The 22739-nt window shown below is 38.7% G+C and overlaps 1 protein-coding gene across 9 annotated transcripts in view; it reads right to left on the bottom strand.

Moving 5' to 3' along the window:
• Positions 1 to 399: 399 nt before the first annotated feature.
• The window catches only part of EPS15L1 (epidermal growth factor receptor pathway substrate 15 like 1), a 118929-nt gene continuing 96589 nt past the window's right edge, over positions 400 to 22739 (bottom strand). For 5 of the 9 annotated variants that reach the window (XM_075903356.1, XM_075903357.1, XM_075903358.1 and 2 more), the window contains 2 exons: positions 5824 to 6029; positions 400 to 926 (listed from right to left, as the gene is read on the bottom strand). In XM_075903356.1, the coding sequence (XP_075759471.1) occupies positions 780 to 926; positions 5824 to 6029 (353 nt within the window). In that variant the 3' untranslated portion in view covers positions 400 to 779. Of the gene's footprint in view, positions 927 to 5823; positions 6030 to 22739 lie in introns of those variants that run through there. The other 4 variants (XM_075903360.1, XM_075903362.1, XM_075903361.1 and 1 more) reach the window with 3 other exon arrangements.

Below are 22739 nucleotides of genomic sequence, written 5' to 3'. Positions count from 1 at the left end.
AATTAATCTATTTTCATCTCAAGATTTAGAACTGAGTCATCATTTGTCTAATTTACTATATCAAGATTACTCCTTTAATACCATGTACAAATATTAAAATTTTTATGCAAATAATCATGTTTAAATAAGAAAAAGCTATTAATTCCCATAAGCTCTGAATTCAAAATATCATTGACTCTACTTGAATTGTATCTGTAAGCGTCTAATAGATAAATAATCAGAGTTCATTCATAGCATACGCTACATCTCACAGAAGAAAAGGAAACATCTAAGAAAGAATTTGTCCTCAAATCTTTGAGCTAGGCAGTTTTATGGTCATTGGCCTACTATGAGTAATTAAACAAATGTAACAAAAAGAACTGAAAGCTAACTGATAAATTTATAAACATTTTAAAAGTGTCATTTTCTATAATTTTATTATTCATACTGCAGCCTCAAAGCAATGACATTGGAATTTAGGCAATAAAGCCAGATTCACACATTGCAGCTTATTGTATGCAACATGGTCTGCATTATAAAGAAACTTTGCTTTCAGTATGTTAGGGTCATACATTAAATTTCTTACAAGCAGTTAACATTTTTCAAGGAAGTATAATACAATTTTTACAGTATGTTTCCTGTGCATTATGTACTTGAAAAGCCATGGAGAATCCAGTTTTTATATAACCAGCCAGTCGTCTTATACTTTGACTACAATTACTTCACAACAAAAACAAGAATTTTACAAAACCTTCTTTAAAGGGTTTGACTTTAATTGGGTGGAGCCCAAAGACTTATATTTAAGAGTTTGGCATATCAGCCTTACTGAGTGCAATAGCCAATTCAAGGTCTTCCTGTTCTTGTCTTCGCAACCGAGCCAGCCTTTCCTGCTCTGCTTTCTCACTCTCTCGCTTTGCCCATGCCAGTTGCTGCTCCTCATTTCCAAACTAAAAATAAAAAAGGAAACTTGATTAATAAACAAGAGAAATATACACAGAGACAGCAGAAATACTAAGCAACATGCAGTAGATCTAAATCATTAAGAAATGAGCATCAAGTAACAAGACATATAAGTCTATCACCTTATTGGTTGAAACCAGAAATAAACCAACTGGTTTCCCTACTCCATTCACTGATCTTTTTACTTAACACCTTCTTCTTCCCACCCTTGGCATAAACTTTTCAGGTTGATGATGTCCTGCCTTCATCCAGGTCCCAAGTGCATACAAGTGGCCTGAAGATGTGGGGATAGAAAGGAACTCTACATTAATGGGCAAAATTACTTGGAAGAGTTTGGGGGTTTAGCAACCTACATCCATACTAAAGATGCATAATGATGTTAGCCTCAAGCTGTCCAAAACTGGAAGCTATTTACTGATGTGCCACTGCAATGTGAAGTGTTTTCTGTAATCGTTTCTGTAAATGGTGTTACATGCTAATAATGAACCTGGAGACTGAAGATTTGTGGGAGGTTTCACCATCCGATCAAAAGTAAAATTCTGCTTTTGCAATTGTCTATAAAATAAATGCACAGTTTTTCAGGCAGTACAGTAGTAAACAATATAACAGAATCCAAATGAATTTAGCAACAAACACTAAAGATATAAAATACATTTTATTCATATATTTTAATCTTATCAAGTAATTTCAGTACATGGAAGCAATGTGCAAAATTATTCCAATAATAATCATTGCTTAATATTACACAAAGTTTCACATAATTAGTAAGTGGACATTAAACTGCATTGGATTTTGTAGAAAATGTGAGAAACATGTTTGCTGGATTGTAAATATCTTCAATACTAATTCTTAGTTTTGGACTATTTCTACTATTTAAAAATTGCTCGGATAAAATTTAAATCCTCAGAAAAATGTATTAATTTTATTTTTTAGGATGGAAAACCAGTGCACAGAACTCTAAATTTCAACTTTGACTGAATCAAATTTGTATAAACTGAATGCTACCTCCTGGTCCATGATGGGATATAATCTTTACAGCACAATACACAGCTGCATTGACTTATTTTGGACAGCATCCAGCACATATCCATATAGGGCTCAATTCACAAAAGCATATACTGAACATTAAATAAAATAAAAGAATTGATAGATATGCATTTATCTAGTTTATTATATACTCTTATGTGTACATTTTCCCAAGAATTTACCTTTCCATTACACACTGTATCCATGCTTCATATTATTTTTAAACAAATTTATAAGATAACATTTCTTGCTGGTCCAAATGAATAAAGCTAATCTATGTCCAATTATCTGATCTTTTTAGTTATACAGTATTTTATTTTTATGTTAGTCTGGATGTTTGCAGTTCCCCCTGCTATTACTGCTAAAAAACTAATGTCATGAATGCAAAGTGCATAATAGAAGTGCATTGCATCTTAGCAACTTTGATGTTTTAAACAAAGAAAGTGTGCAGTCCATTACTACAACAACTTATTTCAGTGAACAGCTGATAAGTAAGGCTTAAAAGATCACTAAACTGTAAATATATAATTTTCAAGACAATGAAAGATATACCCTGGCCCCAATTAAGTCAGGCAATGTGGGGCCAGAATTTCACCAAAGTTTCCTAACTTCCAAAAGAAAATCCTTGGGATGAGAATTAGGGTGAAATTACTGTTACTATAAAAGTTTTAGATATATGAACTTCAGCTAATCATTTTTAATCTCAGATATTTTTTCAAAAAGTTGAGAAAATAGGTTTACCAGTGGTGTTCATTCCTTAGGACAAGATGCATGTTTCTAACTTTTATAAAAGAAAGCATATGTATTTCATACATATCTGAAATTATAGTGTGTAGTTAGAAAAGCCAACTAAAAGAGTAAAGTTGATTTAACGCAAAGAAAATGTGGATTTCTGACTAGTGTGGAATGCTTGATATTTGACTGGCATTTTTACATTATCTCAAAGTGCTAGTATGATCAACCATGGCATTTCAAAAGCATAAGTACAAATTATAATCACCACCAGATTAAAAACAGTATTTTGACTGAATTTACTAAATTCTCAATTCACATGGGTTTTGAAAGTTCAGATCTGTCTAAATGAACCTTAAATGTTCAGTGGTGGAATATACAACCAATAATTCAATATCATCACTGTTCAACATGCAGGTTGCCAATAAAAGTCATCTTACTGAGCTAAAAGTATATCAGTATAACATGATTATTGTTGCTATCTAGTTTTCAACAAAAGCTAGTGCTTCAAAACAAAATTCTCTCACAAAGATTTAGTATTCATCATCACTGATAGTCTTATTTGGTACAAGGGATCTGAAAACAACACTCAATAAATATGGATATATTTTTCAAAATATTAGAACAAGTACATTAATGGCCCAGTATAAATGGAGGAAAGACAAACAAAATCCATATGCATTGAATAACGAGCATTCTTTGAGCTTAGTTCTGAATGCTCTCTTCCTTGAAAAAGAAAATGTGCTTTCTATCATTTGCAGTGCAGTTGTAGCTATGTTGGTATGAGACAAAGTCAGTGGAGGTAATATCTTTTATTAGACCAACTTTTTTGTTGGAAGGGACAGGCTGTCCCTTTGACCAACTTCTTCCAGCTTTCCCTTCCACCAAAAGAAGCTGTCACTTGACTTGTCTTTTTCTACTGATTTTAAGATTACTGGAATTTTGCAATTTTTCCTACAAGTTGAAATAAGAAGTTAGAAATATCTAAAAAATTAACAAAACATTTTGTCTGTTCCTAGCACCCATATTTTATGTCAATACCCAAGTCAAGAATGCAATAGAATCATGTTATTAAATCCAATGGATAAGAACAACCCAGTAATTCAAATAAAACCCCCTAGAATAACAAATAAAAAACTAAAGGAAATCTTTAAACTTCTCTTTGCTTGTAATCATGAAGAATTCCACCTAATCAACATGCTAATTTCAAATAGTACAGTAACACACTTCATGTCAGAAAACACACTGTAAATTGAGTTGTTAGGAACTTTCATAATCAAGAACAGGATCCAAATAACAGACAAGCACAATTCTTTTCTTGGTTTATGAGATATCTGGTTTAGTTATGATTTAAAAAAGCAAGAGATGAAGCATTACTAAACATGGCAACATGATCCTGGTTATAAACAACTAAAAAGAAAATAATATTGAATAAAATAGACAAAACAAATAAACCACTCTCTTTTAAAAGAAGCACCAAATGAAGTGTTTTCTCAGAGTAATAGATGACATTTACAAATGCAAGTTTAAATCTGTTTAATCAGACTCAATACTGCCCGATGACAAGTTAACTTAAGCTATGACTGGCTAAATGATAAAAGATTATTCAGATCCTATATTTTTCTTTCCAAGGTTGATCCTCGCTCTTACAACCCTGATGGTACAAGGGTAAACACAAACTTAAATGGAAGAAATGACACTGGTTATCAGTTGGTAATAACCACTCATGACCTATTTGAGCCTACCAGCTAATAAATATTTGTGTTCTGTCAAAACAAACTTCCCTACTGGGTAACAGTCATTCCATTTTTATGCTTAGACATTACATTTTTGCTCCCAAAGAAAAAAAATTAGGTACCATTCAAAAAAAATTCAGATAAAACAAATTTTGTGTCTGAATTTTATTATATCACCATTTTATGTACAGGCACAGAATTTAACTATGTACCAACTTTCGACAGACTTTTGCTAATTATGGTAAAGTTTACATAATATTTTGAGTGTTGATATTTTCAGATAAAGAATTGAGGGCAACTAAAAATATGCACAGAGGATCTCAATTAGACATATCAGGTAGGAAAATGATATACATTTACTCTGAACTGAAATACTGGGGGAAACTGTTTAAAATTAACACCACTTGAGATTAAACTTTTAAAATAAAAACCTACAGCTGCTTAACAGTAAAATATGTCCTCTAGATTTAGAAGAATAGAGTTGGCTATTTTATTTGTGTCAATATAATCCAGAACAAAACTTAAATACATGAAAGAAGGAAGAAGCCAGAGGCTTTGTATGAAACATTTTCTATTCACCAGCGGTAGCATTTAAAACTGCTTTCTAATATTACATTTGAAACCATTATACAATATATCTGCCAACATCAGAAACAAAAAGTCAGGCTTTTTGAAACTCTGTACTTAATCCTGGAAAGGCACTTAGCTTTGCTGTAAGACCTTTTGACCTTTTTTAACGGGGTGCAATATGGATGTTAATATACTGGTTCTACAAAAAAAGACCTTAGTTTGCTTTGTCTAAGAAGGACTTCTACATTATCAGCAACTGAAACAAAATTCAACAGCTAATAATTTTCAATCTCTCTCTTGTGTCTATGATTCATATTCCAGAGTATATAGAAATCATTGTGACTGGACTGTCAGAACTTTTTCATGAACTGTTACAAATACTATAAGGAACCCTTTGTTTTAAGTATTACTTTTCAGGATATGGTAAAACTACTATACAAATGTCTTCAACAATTATTTCTGAGGAATTTTTACATCCTGGCATTCAAAAATCAATTACAGAACAGCCTCCATGCAACAAAAACAGCACACAGATTCTGCTACAAATATCTTGAGAGAAAAGAAACACCATACTAAAATAATTTAAAAGAGAACCCTTTTAAAATTTAGTATCAAACTCAAATCTCCTTTATTATTGAGAGAAAAATGCCTTTTTACACAGAAATATTAATACAGAACTACAGTGGGGACGGAATGAAGGTACTCAAGAGAAAGAAGCCAGTGGACAGCAGGTCTGTAGTTAAAACAAAAAAAAAACCCTAAGAGTTTGTGGCAAGCAGAGCAGAAAGTGGTTTGCTCAGAGACAATGAACTTAACTTACAGAGCTGAAGTCTGCAAACCCCAAGGAAGAGTCTTTAGAAGTTTTACTTGAAGAGGAGGGAGCAAATGGATCTTTTCCACTAAATGGGTCCCCAAACCCCTTTTTACTTTGAAACGGGTCACTGCTGTCAGCCCCAAATGGCTGGAATGGATCATGGGGCTTGGTAAAATCTGCAGACCCGAGCTGGTTTACAGGAGTACTTTTACCTGGAAAGTTCAGGAGAAAAAAAAAGGGAGAAAAAGAGAGGTTACTTACCATGGAAAATGCAAATTCCTAAGAAGTAGATTGTCCTTTATGAACTTTTACTGTAATATCATCCTTTCTGCTTGGAATAAGCTACAATTTAACCTGGTATCATAGCATCCATCATCCTGGCAATAGGTCTCAACAGTTGTTTCTCTCTTCATGGATTTTCATAAATGTTATTTATAAAAACACTGGCAATATGTTTATTTAAATTTAAGAAAATACTATTGACAAAGTTTGAAAAAATAAAAGATCTATATACGTAGGCATATGAGAGCATATTTGTCAATTATTATTTAACTTTGCTTGAAAAAGGTAGAAACATTTGAGTTTCATTTTGGGCCTTTCACTAAATGAGAGCAGATTTTTAAAGGTATTTAGACACATAATGCCTGACATCTTTAAAAATCTGGGCTTTGATGCTTTACATATCCAAACACTGAACTATTATGTTAAACAATCAGATGTTCATGAACAATGTCTATTACCTGTGTGGATATATTTCCAGAACAGGTTTATCCTTCCACATTTGCAGTGTTCAGTATATGTATATATGTTGGACAGTTGGTGAGAAAACAAGGAATTATTTAAATCTGTTTGATTGTGTAACTCATTTATTCTTATAAGCATTGTCACTGTCTTTAATGAAGTCAATGGGATTATTTCTATAAGTGCTGACATGTCTGAATAAAGGTTCCATATTCTAACCTTTATATTAAATATGCATTAACAATATTTTTGCTAATTTCTTTAGCTAAATAATAAACCCCGTAAGAACAAAAACCAAAAAGGTCTCCTACGCGAGCACTCTTGACAGATGTACAAACCACCCCTAACTCAGCTTCCCTAGAAACAAATACCCGACTTGACCCTCCTTAGTATAAAGTCAGTTACAATGTGCATGAAGAAATGTAAAAAGAACTCTGAGAAGAGGTTCCAAAGGATAAAAACAGTACAACTCATGGCTCATCAATAAAAACACTTATTTCACAGCAAGCCGAGTTATAAATCTACCCACCCAGCACTTGCCTGCTGTGCACTGTATTCATGTGGAATCGGCTCCTAGGACATTTTCTGCTGTGCACTAAAAGTTCTATACTGTGTTCTGATCTATCTTGTTTTCAAACAGAAATAGACTACCAGGGCCATAACAAGGGCGAAGAGAGTGAGGCACTTGCGTCGGGCGCATAACTGAGGGGGCTCAGAAAAATAATATAGAAAACTAATTATTTTAAGATAGCGCCGCTTCCCTCCCCCACCCATTAGTATCGGCCAGCCCACAGTTTACATGTCAGGCGGCATGTTACCTCTCCGCGATCCAACAGTCACCATCCCTAGCGGCTGCCCAGTGCATCAGCTGCTTCTGAGCGGCGTGGGAGGCCGGGCACCAGTTCAGCTGCACCAACTGCCACCTTAAGATGCCTGAGCACAGTTCCCAGGTGCTGGGCTGTGAGAGATGAGGCTCAAATTGCCCTGCACAGGGGCAGAGGTGCTGGGGGTGAGGTGGGGGTGTCAGGCTGGGAGCCAGGACTCCTGGGTCTTGTCTCACCTCTGCCAGGGGAGTGGCTCTAAGTCTTAGGGGTATGCGATTAGAGCTGGGGGTCTGGGAGCTATGATCCCTGTGTTCTATGGGTGAGGGTCCAGGCCCTTAGCCTGTTGGACTCAGTTTCCCCTCCAAAAACTGGAGCCCATGCTGCTGAGCACCTATGCCAACTGCTTTGAATGTGCTGCACAAACCAAGGGGACAGGACAGTGACTGTGGCTTCTTGCGAAAGAAGTTTTAGTAAACTAAAATCAATTAAGAACTACCTTTGAGCATCCACAGGTCAAGAGAGATTATCAAATACCTCCATCTTATCAATAGAACATGAGGTAGTGAATAATATTAATTTCAATGCAATTCTTGATGAGTTTGCCTCATTAAAAGCGCACAAAGCACAATTATAAACAAATACCTAATAGTACCTGACATGGTGATATTTTATAATTATCTGTATGTAATTGATTGTTTATGAAGATCTCATAACTATAATAAGTAAACATTGTGTTATTATTTATGTATTTTCCTTTTTTCTACGAACTAACTACTATGAATATATACATGAGGGGGCGCAATTTTTTATTCTTGCCTCAGGCGCAAAATTAGCTAGTTATGGCACTGTAGACTACAATCTTGTCTATATAAGGAAAAAAGCCTGCACCATAGTGCAGGGTCCACACAGATACTTAGGGTTCACCCACACACTGAAGTTAATATGAATGAATGAGAAGTGTGAATTTAACATGAATGAGAGCATCCACATAGGGGTTTAATGAGGCATTTATTACTGTAATACCAACTAGGAAGCTTTAAGTTTGCATCTGCAGCATAAACACAGTGTAGAACTTTAGACAGAATTGTAAGGTAGAGTAGACAAGTTCCAAGTGTTTGTATAGACCTTTTTTTGCCCTTGGCACATATAAATAAAACTACAAATTCCACATCTTCCATATTTTTTAAAGCTCCCAGCACCACACAGACCAAATTTTGCTAAATGTATTAAATCTGATAGGAACAAAGATTTACAATCAGCTACTGCTAATAAAGATGAAGAAGACTAGAATACCCGGTATTCTCGTATGGGTGCCCATTTAAACTAGATTAGGTCTATTTTGACTTTTGAAATCATTTGTTTGGAATCATCCAGTCCTTTGAATTGTAACTTAATGTGAGTTCTGTAATACATTCACTCCAGGATGACCATATATAAAAATAAGATTTGTGTTCAAGTTCCAAGAATTTTAGAGGATATTTAAACATGCTTTATGAGCTCTACGTGAGTCTGACAGGCAGTCTTGCATCCTCTCAAAATGCACAGTGAATCAGTAGGAAGTGCTGATGGCTATTACTCAGTGCACATAACATACTGGGAAAATTAATGCTGATTATAATAATAGGGGCGGTCCCAACTAAAACAAATTAATTCCACAACAATGTCGTATTAATCTTATTTTCTTTCCATTATTGACAATGTAGTAAAAATATATAATCAAAGCTTTTGAATTAACATATTTCAATACTGACTTGCATCAAAATTAAGTATTTTCTAACATGTCACAATCATTTATCCTTATTAGTAATAAAAAAAATTCAAACTTTAAAAAGGCGAGTTTGAGTTCCGTACAGGCAAAAAAGAGGATCACAGCAATTTTATGCAACCTCCATTCAACAGCAAAGGGTTGCAAAAAACAAAGACCACACACCCTAGGCATACATACACTATGTCCTTGAAACTTTCCAAACAAATTAATATTAGAATAAGTATGAGAAATTTGATCCAAAATGAAATTTATAAATGCTGAAAAACATAGGTTAGGATTAGGGATGTGAGCGACTAGTCGAGTAGCTGACTACCCAATAAGCCTAGGTTTATCAGGTAGTCAAGTCACTATTCGACTACTCATCCCTCCCCTCACCCTGCTGCTGAGTCCCGACTCATGCCGCTCCCAGGAGCTAACCCTGATGCGTCTCTGCAGTTTAAATGCAGTAAGAGCCGGGCTGCCTGCACTCCCGGCTCCTACTACATTTAAACTGCAGACCCGCAGCAGGGATAGCGAGCACTTCCTCTTATCTACTAATCGAGCAGTTATGGATTATGGATGGAAATTCCATTGACTACTTGATTAGCTAATTAAACACTACTTAACAACCTAATTGGGAGTAATAGCTTTTATACACTTAACTAGAGTTGCTACAGTAACAGTACCATTTTACAATGATTCTATATAAAGACAACTCTTTGGGTTATGTCATTTGAATTTCAGAAAATTATAGCATCAAAAACTACTTCCAATAATTCCCACTGGAATTATGTTAATATTTTACATCTGCATTTCCTAGTAAATAGGATGGAAAAATTATCTTGACAAAAGTACTTATTCTGAGTTGTTTATAAAGATACAGAAAGATATTCCTGTTTCACTTACACATGAAAAAAACATATTTTTTAATCTCTCTTACACATACAGGCAGTCCCCGACTTACGCGGATCCGACTTATGTCGGATCCGCACTTACGAACGGGGCTTTTCTCGCCCCGGAGCTCGCGGGCGGCGAGACCGCCCAGAGCACAGCGGTCCCACCACCGCATCCTCCGGGGCGAGAAAAGCTGCTCCGGGTCTCCCAGCACAGCAGGGAGACCCGAGCAAAGCCGCACAGGCGGAGGGACCCCGCTGCCCATGCGGCTTTGCTCCTTTGCCCCAGAGCAAAGCCGCATAGGCGGCGGGGTCCCCCACCTGTGCGGCTTTGCTCGGGTCTCCCTGCTGTGCTCGGCTTTGCACAGCAGGGAGACAGGAGCAAAGCCACAGAGGCAGCGGGACCTCTGCGCCTCCGCGGCTTTGCTCGGGTCTCCCTGGTATGCTGCGGGGGGAGGGGGCGCAGCTAGTGAGCTCCCCCCCCCCCAGCAGACCAGGCTTTTGTTGCAGGACGCCTGGGGTAGAGCAGCTGGGGTGCTGCCAGGTTGGTCCTGCGGGGACCTACCCAGCAGTGCCCCAGCTCTTCTGTCCCAGAAGTCCAGATTCAGCCGCTGTTGAAACTGATCAGCGGCTGATTCCAGGAAGCCGGGGGCAGAGCAACTCTGCCTAGGGCTTCCTGTAGTCAGCCGCTGATCAGTTTCAGCAGCGGCTGAATCTGGAGCCAGTTCCGACTTACATACAAATTCAACTTAAGAACAAACCTATAGTCCCTATCTTGTACGTAACCCGGGGACTGCCTGTACACATATGCTAGGGAAAATCCTAATAATTGGCATTCTGAGACCACCAAAAAACCTGAACTGACAAGTGATAGCTAGTACTTAGTGGCTGTCAAAGCAGTTCAGCTTCTCTGTACTTAGAAAGCCTGGGTACAATCACTGTTCACATCTCCTACCCTCCGATTCTTTATGAATGCCAAGGTATGGCAGGAAAAAATGGAGTTGCATGCAATTTTGTTATGTTCCTCCTCCAATCCTGCTCAGCCAGTTGGACCACATGCTGTACTTCAGGAAGAGTGCTCTGGCAAGCTCTATGTTGCACTTCTAGCTAATACAACAGATAAATGCCAGCTTCAGGTTTCAGACTCATTTTAGATATACTGGTCAGCCAGTAGTATATTTTTAAAAACAAGGCAGATCAAATCAGCAGATTGTCCTCAAGGTAAAATATATGCAAAATACACAGGCCTTAGCAGCAGTACGAGCTTTCCCCACTTTCAACATGGACCTTCTTTCATGCTCTTTGCCACAATTTCAGATTATGCACTCTCCCAACCCCCATCATTATATTCATAACATCCCACTCTTGGCCACATCTGACAGGAGATATCTTTCTCACATACACCCATGCAAAATTATTCATTAAGAATACAGAACTCTGCATTTGGAGTATTACTGGTAAGCGATAAAAACGGTCATTTATTGAGTTCTTCAGCAGCCCGGGCTCTCCAGACAAAGAGGTTCTTACATGCAAACAAAACTGGAGTATTTAGGTTTTCTTGCCTGAAAACCTAATTTGAGATTCAATCTGTACTTGAACAAGTATCCTTAAAAGTGTTGTTTCAGTTTACACTCTAACCCCAACTACTGGATACCATCAGTAAAATTCTCCTTAGTTGCACTTATGCATTTCTATTTAAATCCAGGGGCTGGTAAACATACACGTGAAAGCAGAATTTGGCTGTATAGTTTCTAATACCAAACCTCTCTGGCAGATTTGTAAAGAGGAAGCCCGTTCCATTTTAAGTGGTCTTTTCTGAGCTGTTCGATTTTCTGTTGCTGAAATCACTGTTTGGATTCAATAACTGGAATTGTGGTCCCAGTGAGCAACTTATTTGCTCACTAAAACTGCTGTTTCTAAACTGTCTGTTTTAATGTTTTGCATAAAGCCCCATGGTGGTTTCGGAGCACACGTGAGGAGCACTGGGGTTTCTTGTGCTTCGTATTTAAAGCTCAGATCACAAAAGAATGAATCTGCTGCAAAAGGAAGTGTCACTATGAATACTATGGAGTTAATGTTAATTTAGAAGTCTTCAATTTCACTTCATGCATGCTGTTTTCTTCAGTTTTTTTATTAAACTAATCTCAAAACAGTGTTAATCTGGTAATTTATTTTGAAGCAACACATGACAAAGATGGAATAAGTGTGCTTCTAACCTGCACACTTTACAGGCAGTGCTTACATTGGATAAACCAATCCAGTAACCACTTACAGGTGATGGATGCCCTCCAGCAAAGGCCCTCAATCTGGTACAAATGCTCTGGTTACGAAAGCTGGAAAATGTTTGGTTTGTTAAATTACATCTTCCAGTGTAACTGGTTTCCTTCTTACCACTGCCCTCTAATTAATAATCCTATTTATAATCTTACCATTGGCACTCAAATGCTTCCCTTTGTTTTGCAGCATGTGCTAAATTCTATATTGGTTTTTACTTAGCGCAACTCTTTACTTAAGTAAATGTACACGGCATATATGGCATATCTTTGACCCTACATGTGTGCAGCTACATGAATCTAGGCTGGCAGGAGAAACAAGTTACAATTTCTTTTTTATACCAATACAAACATAAAAAAGCTCAAATCAAACCAATCAAACCCCAAATCCCCAACAAATTAACAGAACAAACAAATGATGACAACAGAAATATTCGTAAAGAGGACAGTTTCAAGTATCACTCTTTGAAAATTAAAAAAAAAGTGCAGTTTTACAATGAAATGCATAAAGTAAAACTTCTTTTTAGGTTTGGACACAGGAAAATGCAAATAAACATGTGCATTTCTTTCTTATTATGTTAGTATTTTAGCTAACAGTTTCAGGGAAAAAAGCTTTACAAAAAGCAAAACAGGTCCTATTCTGAAACCACAGCAGTTTCAGCAGTTACCCAAGTGGTGCACCCAAACCACACAGAGGACTCACTTCAGCAAAAAGATGATGAGCAAAATGGTTTACCACAGTAAATGCTGTTAACTTAGTAATGAACTCCACCCATAGTAAGGGCTTTATCTTAATTTCATACCCAAAGACCAGCTTTAAGGTTAGTGATGTTAGTAGCTGTTTAGAAGCAGCACTGAAATTCAGGGTGAATATTTTATTCTTAGTATTCTACTGAGGCAGCATTGGTGTAGTGTGCTATTATGGAATTTGACTTAGTTGAAAAGTGGGATGGAATGCAGAAGTGAAGATCTTTTCTGTTACATTTAGGTCTGAGTCTAATATTTCTCTCAAAATAAAGATATTTTGCTGTATTACATGATAAAGAGTCTGTGATCTTGTAATTATGATACACACACAGGGTAGAGAATTATGGGTACACATATCACATTAGCTTTAGCAAAGGCAGGTTTAAGTGCTTATATGTGCAACTTTATATACCCCCCAAGTAGCTTTTTGAATGGAACTTTCTAAGGTGGAAAAAATAATAGAGAGTAGAGGGTTCACTATCCAAGATTTCAGACTTCTGCTACTTTGTAGAAAAACTGGCAGTAATAAGTATGTAAAATTCATAATCTGCACAATGCTTGCGACAGTCTTGAATCATGCAACCCAGACATGCAAGAGGAAAACCCCACTCTTGCAAGCCTTGGGGTCTGTAGCATAGATAAAGTGCATCAGTGCATGGCTCCTTCTTAGCATCTTACCAACAGCAGTCTGTCCTAACCCCTTTAGTTAACTTGTTTCTAAACAACTCAGTTATCCACCCATTCCATAGATGTGAAATGCACATTTTCCTAGTTGTCCACTTTATAAGTTTACAGAAAGAGTATAAATGATTTACACAGTTTCAGTATGGGATTGTAACTCAGTAAAACCAAAACTAATTTTCTTCAGAGCACAAACATTTCTCCTAAGCAAGGGCTGTTTCCTTGCTATGTTTCTGACTCTCAGCTATTTTGGTTGTAGAGCTATTCATAAAACAAAAAATATATATATACACATTTCCCTCCCTCACCTTGTACTCAAAAATTTACAAAAGATATGAACCTTTGAAAAGAGGAGGTTAGAATAGAAATCATTATGAAATCTTCACTATAAGCTGCTCCTGTTGTATCATTCTGTTACGAGGTAAATTCTCTTCTGAACAACTTGCTTCATCAATTAGTATCATCTTCAGTGCAAGAGATCATCATAAACAACAGAATCAGAATGTGAATGGAATTTTTAGTTTGTGCCTGGGCCAGCTGCTTCGCCCATGAGTCATTTATCCTACACAACAAGGGATGCCTGAATTGCAACCTGTCAGGTCTTCTGGAAGTCATGAAAAAAAATACGTCTTCCTGTCAGACACTAATTCTAAAGCAGAGGTTCTTGCTCATAGCCACAAAGGAGGAGAAACTGAGATGATTGGGGATTGCGTCGCCTTTCTATAACCATGGCACCAACTCTCAAAGTCACAAACAGGTATGGGCATGCATCCAGAAGGGTCCAAAGCTCTTCAAAATCAGAGGTGCCTTAGCCATGAGTGGGAATAAGGTCAAAACTTTTTTTGGTTGAGGACCTTATTAAATAAAGCCATTTTATATTCTTCCTGACTTCTAAAAAAACCCATCCATCCATTTGGTTTGAATAAACACAAGTAAATTAAGTGGTGCTCCAGCCCCCACCAATTAACCGGAACCAGGAAGCATCTCCTGTTAAGGGTGATGCTTACCAGTTAACCAATTAACCTTCCACATCCCTACACAGAACTCCTCATTGTTTTTGCAGATACAGACTAATATGGCTACTCCTCAGACTTGTCACTATTCAGCCCTCTCACCGGGGGGAGGGGCAATTGCCGTAGGCCTCTTTGAATCACTGCCGGAGCACTGCATCACGCACTCAGTGCTGTTCTGAGGGCCAGGAAGGAGGGGATACTGTGGCCAGTGCAACGCTCTGGGCAACACTGAGGGCTGTTTGTTCTACCCAGCACCTTCCAGCCAAAGTCTGGGTGCTGGAGGGGGTGAAGCGCAGCTCCCCAATGCCTTGCCTGGGGACCACGGAATCTATTGTCCCCCCGTCACTGCTAGAAGTGTTTTTGTGAAAATTAAAAGGCAATGCTGACCTAAGGTCCTTACCCCTTTGTACACAGTATTAAATCCTGAAGATGTCAACTATTCAAATACAATACTTTAGCAAAAGGACATTGAAAAATAGCTATATTTACCATTTACATAAGGGGGAGAAAGATGCAAATATAGAAGTGAGCAACTAATGGCAGAATGGTCTAGAAAAACCTGGTATGTCTATTTCTATATAATAAATCTCTATCTATTCATTTGTTTACTGTAGGGTCAGAGTTAGCCTGTCTTCACATTTTTTCTCTGTATGAATTCGCACTTGGGAGGTCAAAAATAGGACATTGCTGCCTAAACAGCCCAAAGAGTCATGTGGCATATGAACTGAATAATGGACACAGTTGATCCTAAAGACTGACTCCTTCTCATACCTCTAGCTCTAGGGAACTCTTTACTACGGTTGAAACAGCCTGGTCCAACTAACGTGCAGAAGTTATGGCAAAGCCCCTTCCTTCAGGGTTAGACAAGTATCTTTTCTGCAGATGATGGAACAGAATAGTCTGATAAAATGTAATTAAAATTGAATTTAAAAGATTCTTGGTGCATTGTTTATACAGTGCAAGATTCAGATACCATCTGCTTTCATCTGCCAGCTCATAAGGTGAGGAAAAGGTCACATAGGACCTGATCCAGCTCCTACTGAAGTCAATGGGAGACTTTACTGGCTTTACTGGTAGTAGGCTACAGTGTTATGTTTAATTAGTCTGCTTTGCAAAAAATAAAAATAAAATCAAAATAAATTGGCTAGGTCAATTATATATTTTATTGTTCACATAATAATTAATGTAAGTTCTGGTCCTGAAAAAGGAGACACTTATACAGGACATAATTTTGACACTGAATCCTGATGAAGTCAATAGAGCGCCAACAAGTTGATCCCTTTGAGAGATCAGGGTCATACTTAATTGAAGCAAGCTCAGCAGGAGGTTCACAGTTTTGTCTTAGGATTTCTTGTGACATTCTGACAGCTCAGAAATAATACCAATTATAAGAACAACGTGGGAACGGAATTGAAGTCCTTCACTCAAAGGCAGAGGTGCTAACCACTAACCTCTGAAATGCCAGTTTGTAAATTCAGTTTCCATAATAAACAAGATTCACAGATACAGAATAAAAAAAACTAAAGTCTTGGCTAATATCTCTGGATATGGTGTGAGTTTATAGTTTTAAATGTTACCAAGCATATATATAAGTGAATATAAAATGTACTGCATCAACTAGTCCAGAAGAACGGGAAGCCATACTAGATTTTTTTTTTAAAATAATAGCCAAGAAGTATCTATTTAACACTGAGTTTAATATTTACTCCCTTGAATTCTAAAGTGTGATTATTTTCCAGATACTTTGTTAATATTCCATTAAAGCATGGAACCGTGGCATACTAATGGCACATATATTATTGCTCTAGAAGTCAAAGTCAGTACACACAAAAATTAGATTAGTTATTGAGACAATTCAAATTTCAAATTTACAAAGGAGAGAAAACTAGAGAGATCAGAGGTTATTTTTAAAAATTACTATTACAAGCATTAATTTATACTGCATGCTATTTCAACAGCCATTTGCAAGTAGAAGGCACATGTATAAGTATATTATATTTGTAGTTCAAAATGTTATGATTTTTATATTTTTTCAAGGTTAAAAAGGTCACAACCACTATAAGCAAGCAATAAAAATGTAGAAGAGGTTGAAGGTTACACACTGGTTAGTGGTGAGGTTCTTCCACTAATATCACTGGTTAGCAGTACTGTTAAAACCACAATGTGGAATGCATGGTGCTGCATTTAAAGGAAGTGGGTAAGGGTGGGGTAAATGCAGCAGGTCCCACGATCAAAGCACTAGAGTATTGAATTTTACTTATAACCCAATCACTGACACCCACACAGGAACTTCCTGTACTTTAAAAAAATCTGTTTCTCTCTTTTTTGCAATCAACAACTTTTACCTAGAAACTAGTTAGCGGTGAACTCTGACTGATTTCAATCTGCAGTTCATTGCAGAAAACATGTAATTGTTAATCTGTGAGAACCTGCAGACAGCACATTTTAACTGACAGGTTTCAGTGGATCAGCTTTTTATTTCCTCCTTTTTTAATTACAGATAAGTTCTACAGGACACAATAACTAGTATAATACACACAATTCCTTCATGTTCAGTAACAGTGAGTGCTACAATTCACAACAGGAAAATAAAATATAAAATTAAGTGTATTTGTAAATCTATAAATGATATCAAGATATTACAGGGATTTTCTAAAAGTATTTCAAATTGCTCACATATGGAACCTTTCATCCAAAATATCAATATAATTTACTATTAAGCAACAAAGAACACAACCCTAATTTGCATTGAACAAGCAAAAACTAAGAGTGATAGCCTCTTAAAGGAGGCTGAGGGACAAGTTTGTAGGATAAAAATGATTGTAGGATAAAAATAAGGCTAATAGAGGGAAGTCTGAGGAACAATTTGGGGAAACAATTTCAAGAGTTTCTTTTTAAAAGTTGAAAAGGATGAAATTACATGGATTTTGTGGAGGTACATGGCCTGCACTGCCAAGCCCACAATGGTATGTGTTTGCCTGTCCTTTTCACATACAATAGCAATGACCCTGAATAGTGGGCTATGTACGAGCAGAAATATCTGCCAGTACAGTTCAATGCGAAGCAGTGAATCTGAAAAAGGTTTGGAGGTCATGGTGAATAATCAGCTGAACATGAACAACCAGTATGACACTGTGGCCAAAAAAGCTAATATGATCCTGGGATACATAAACTGAAATCTCAAGGAGGAGAGAGGATATTTGACACAGGCACCACTGCCACTGGAATACCATGTCCAGTTCTGGTGCTCACTTTTCCAGAAGAATGTTAAAATTGAGAGGGTTCAGAAGAGCTGCAGAATGATTAAACGAGTAGAAAACATGTCTAAGTGAAAGACTCAAAGAGCTCAATCTATGTAAGAAAGAGAAGGTTAAATGGTGACTTGATTACAGTCTATAAGCAGAGCCCTGCAAATTTGAGGGCATCCGGTTTATATCTGTGGGAATCCTCATTAGTCGATATGGATGCAGATATCCGCAGCTCATTTTTGCAGATACGGATTCATACACAAATTTTGTATCCATGGAGGGCTCTATCAATAAGTATCTATATGGGGAACAAATATTTTAAAATCGGCTCTTTAATATAGCAGATAAAGATATCACATGGTTCAATGGCTGGATGCTGAACTTAGACAAATTCAGATTTAAAATAAGGCATAAAATTTTATTCTGTAATAAATATGGCTTGTGTTATACAGCATGCCATACTAGATGATCACAACAGTCCCTTCTGGTCTTGAAATCCATGAATCTAATTGTCCATTTTCATGTACAAATATGTCTTTTTATAAGTGCATTTCTGGAGACCCCTTTGAAATCGTTTACCAAAGAAGATCAATGATTGACAATACTCACATCTGACAGTGACAAAGAGAATTTCAGAGTCAAAGCAATGTGATTAGTGAGAAATAATGCAAAAGTTTAATAGAAGAGGCGTGACTACATAAAACGGAGTGAACACAGGCTATGGACTCCTAACAGCAGAAAGTTCACCAGAGCAAGATAGAGTCTGAGGAACATGTTTCTCTACTCCGTGAGGCAAGTCTGAGCCAGCCAGCCCAGATCCAAATGTGGATTATCAGATCAGGATAGATAATAATCCATGTGCTGATTCTAGGGCAGCCTCCACAAGATGGACGCCCACACTTCTCAGACAGAAACAGTGATGGGGAAGGCATTGCTGCTGGCCTCTGCTGGGATTGAACACCTTCCTAGTACAGCTGCCTCTGCAGGAACAGAGACAAGTCAATGCATTTTTCCCCCCGTGCCTGTAGAGATGAATCAGGCACAACTCCATTAATTTTGCATAAATCAGTTCAGATCAAGTAAAAATCATAGGGTTTGTGTCCTCTAGCTAGAAACCTTTTAATGGTCCTTGATTTTTTTCTGAATAATGAAGGGATAAGATAGATACACCCACATAAGTACTTTTCAATATTACAATGCTTGTGTATGTTTCTTATCAACTACCTGATAAAGGAGGAGTATAAACTGACAGAAAAAAGACCAAGTGTTAGATCAGTCTGATCTGAACTGATATTTGTTCACCTCTTGAAAGATCTTTACCACATACTTGTTTTTGAATTAAAAAGACTAACGAGCAAGGTAAGAAACAACGGAAGTTCCTCTTCTGTTACTTGTTTTGTGAACAGGATTTCCATCATAACACTCATTTGTATCTCTTGCAAGCATCACAGAACATTACTATGTAATTTTTCATGTTTTAAGAAACCACTGATAATTGCTAGTAAGAAAGGAAGGGAGGAGTTTAACTGTGCATTAGTACATGAGTCCCGTTTGTTTTCCAAAAGAATAACTTTGTTTTCTTTACAGTCTATTTTAACAGAAGAACATTGCTCCTGGTAAATTTTCTGTTTCCACATAACAGGAGAAATGCAGATATTTAAGAAACTACTTTTTCAAACCCTATATAAAAACAATGCCCTCTCTAAATCAAAAAATAAATTCAAATTAATGAACTAATAATAAACATTGCCTATTACAGCTGAAAATTCTGGAAAAATAGGGCAGTATTCTAAGTCAACCACCTTTTAAGATAGTCCGCAAAACATATTTTTGGGGAAGTAGGAAAAGATACAAATCAAGGTAACATCCATTTTTGATTGCCATTTCCTGTATTTGTTGTTAGAATCATGTTTAGGCAAGAAAGATGCAGAAAAAAGCCATATTAAAAAAAAAAAACCCAAAACCAAACCCCAAAAACACCAACCACTAAATACACCTTATCTGTATTATCAGTACAGGTTGGATTCCTGTTCCAAGACTCTCCGTATCTGACTGGAGGGGATTTGCCAGACCAGGGGAGATGCCTCCCATCATGGCTTGTACTACCCTGGGCTAGGGCTCCAGCCTGATTCCACAGCCCCCAGATGGGCGAGAGTTCCCCGCTGCTCCGCCCCTGCCTTCTGACATGGGGCTCCCAGATGAGTTGCCAGCTCCGCCTGCCATTCTCCTGCTCCACTATCAAACCTCCCTATCTTTGGGCTCTGTGATCCAGGGAGAAGACATTACTCACCTTATGCAATAACAATGTTTTTTTGTGATGTATCCCCCTGTGGGCGCTCCACTCGGGTCTCAGTGCGTCCTCATGCCAGTGATCACAGATTTTTGCCTAGCAGTGATGTCCCGCATCACACATGCGCACTTGCCATCTCGTGGTGTTTTTGTCCATTGGCTGTTCCTGTGGCGCAGGTCTCCCTCCATTCCTTTTCTACTGGAAATCCTATAGTGTACTCCAAGTAGAGAGGAGGAAGGGAGGGTAGTGGCGCACCAACAAGGACACACTTCTTTAAGAGCCATTGTTACTATACAAGGTGAGTAATTTCTTTTCTTTCAAGTGGGGTTCCTGTAAGTGCTCCACTCAAGTGATTAATGAGCAGTACCTGTAGCTTGAGGTGGTGAGCACTTGGGTAAATTTTAAGAAGAGGAAAGGACTGCATTGGCTAAGGAGGTAGTAGGTATGGGCCCTTACTGCAGAACATAATGTTATGCAAAGGTGTAATGTGAAGACCATGGCACTGATCTACAGATGTCAACAAGGGGTATATTATGCAGAAAAGCAATAAATGTGGCTATCACATGAGTGGAACGTGTGATTATCTGAGGTGGGTCCTTCTTCTGAAGGCAGTAGGAATTGTGTATGCAGTTGGCAATCCACTTGGATATATTCTGTGCAGAAAGAAGAAGTTACTCACCCTGTGAAGTAACGATTGTTCTTCGAGATGTGCCCTGTGGGTGCTCCACTCTTGGTGTCGAGTTGAGCCCCACCCCGGTGCCGCGGCTCAGAGAATTCTCATAGCCGTGCTTCGCTGGACCGCGCATGTGCGGCTTCTCTGTAGCGCTGTTCGCGCCATTGATCAGCTACGTGTCGTCCAGGAACCGTCAGTTCCTCTCACCCGCTCATCTGAAAGAGAAGAGAGACAATTTCCGGAGCAGGGAGGAAAAGCGGGTCGCGGAGCACCCACGGGGTACATCTCGAAGAACACTCGTTACTTCACAGGGTGAGTAACTTCTTCTTCGAGTGGCTCCATGGGTGCTCCATTCTTGGTGACTTCGGAGCAGTATCCAAATTGCTGAAGGGCTCCGGAATTAAAGTTTATGATCATGATTGAGTACTGCCGTAGCCACCAAGGAGTCTGAAGCAAAATGCTCAACTATAACATAGTGTTTCATAAAGGTAACATTAGAGGACCATGTTGCTGCCCTGCAAATGTCACGAAACGGGACTCCTCTTAGAAAGGCCATAGTAGTAGACACCGCTCTGGTGAAATGGGCCTTAGGAGGACACAGCAGAGGTTTTCCATGTATATAATGACACATAGATATGCATGAAACTATCAGTCTTGAGGTGCGCTGAGAAGTCAGTAGTTACCCTTTTGAATGGTCCGCTGTTGTTGTTGTTGGCCTCCGTCGGTCATGTTGACCATGGATGACGTATCCTAGTTCTCGTCTTGGTTCGTGTCGGATTGTCTGGGACAGCGTCGGGGACAGCGTCGTTGGTGACTGAAAAGGCCAATCCGGGACAGGCATTCTTTGCCGCAGAAGTCGCAGCTGTAGGTGGTTCCCTGGCTGTTGTTGTTGCGTATCTTCCTGCGGGCTCGCTTTTCTTCTGATGCACGCATCATGTTCGTTTCGCCTGACTTGAGCTGTGTGGTCAGGGTGCCCCTCCACTTCGGGCGGTCTGCTGCGAGGTCTTCCCAGGACTGCGTGTTTATGTCGATGGCTTTCATGTCCCTCTTCACGACATCTTTAAATCGCAGGTTCGGGCGCCCTGTGGTTCTCTTCCCAGATGCCAGTTCCCCGTAGAGGATGTCCTTTGGGATCCTCCCGTCCTCCATGCGGCGTACATGGCCAAGCCAACGCAGGCGACGTTGTCGGAGCATGGTGTACATGCTGGGGAGGCCGGCTCGAGTCAGAACTTCGAGGTTGGAGACTTTGTCTTGCCAGGTAATGCCCAGGATGCGGCGCAGACCTCGTAGATGGAAGGCGTTCAGTCTCCGCTCTTGTCTCGCGTATGTGGTCCACGTCTCGCTCCCGTACAGCAGGGTGCTGATGACGCAGGCGTTGTACACTGCCATCTTTGTTGCAGTTGTCAGCCTGGGGTTGGTCCACACTCGGGTTGTCAGGCGGGCTAAAGTAGAGGCTGCCTTCCCGATCCTCTTGTCAAGCTCAGCGTCAAGGGAGAGATTATCGGTGATGGTGGAGCCCAAGTACGTGAACTGGTGGACGACGTCAAGCTGGTAGTCATCTATTGTGATGGCTGGTGGAGTGACAGTGTCCTGGCTTAGGACGTTTGTTTTTTTCAAACTGATAGTCAAGCCAAAGTCTTTGCAGGCCATGGAAAAACGGCTCATCAGCGACTGTAGTTCTTCCTGGGTATGTGTGACGACTGCTGCGTCGTCGGCAAATATCATGTCCCTGATCAGCGTCTCGCGTATCTTCGTCTTGGCTTTGAGGTGAGAGAGATTGAATAGCTTGCCA

This window comes from Pelodiscus sinensis, chromosome 19, assembly GCF_049634645.1.
Source record: "Pelodiscus sinensis isolate JC-2024 chromosome 19, ASM4963464v1, whole genome shotgun sequence".
Taxonomy (NCBI): domain Eukaryota; kingdom Metazoa; phylum Chordata; order Testudines; family Trionychidae; genus Pelodiscus; species Pelodiscus sinensis.
Note: the sequence above shows the minus strand (reverse complement) of the source record. Positions and strands in the feature narration are given on the sequence as shown.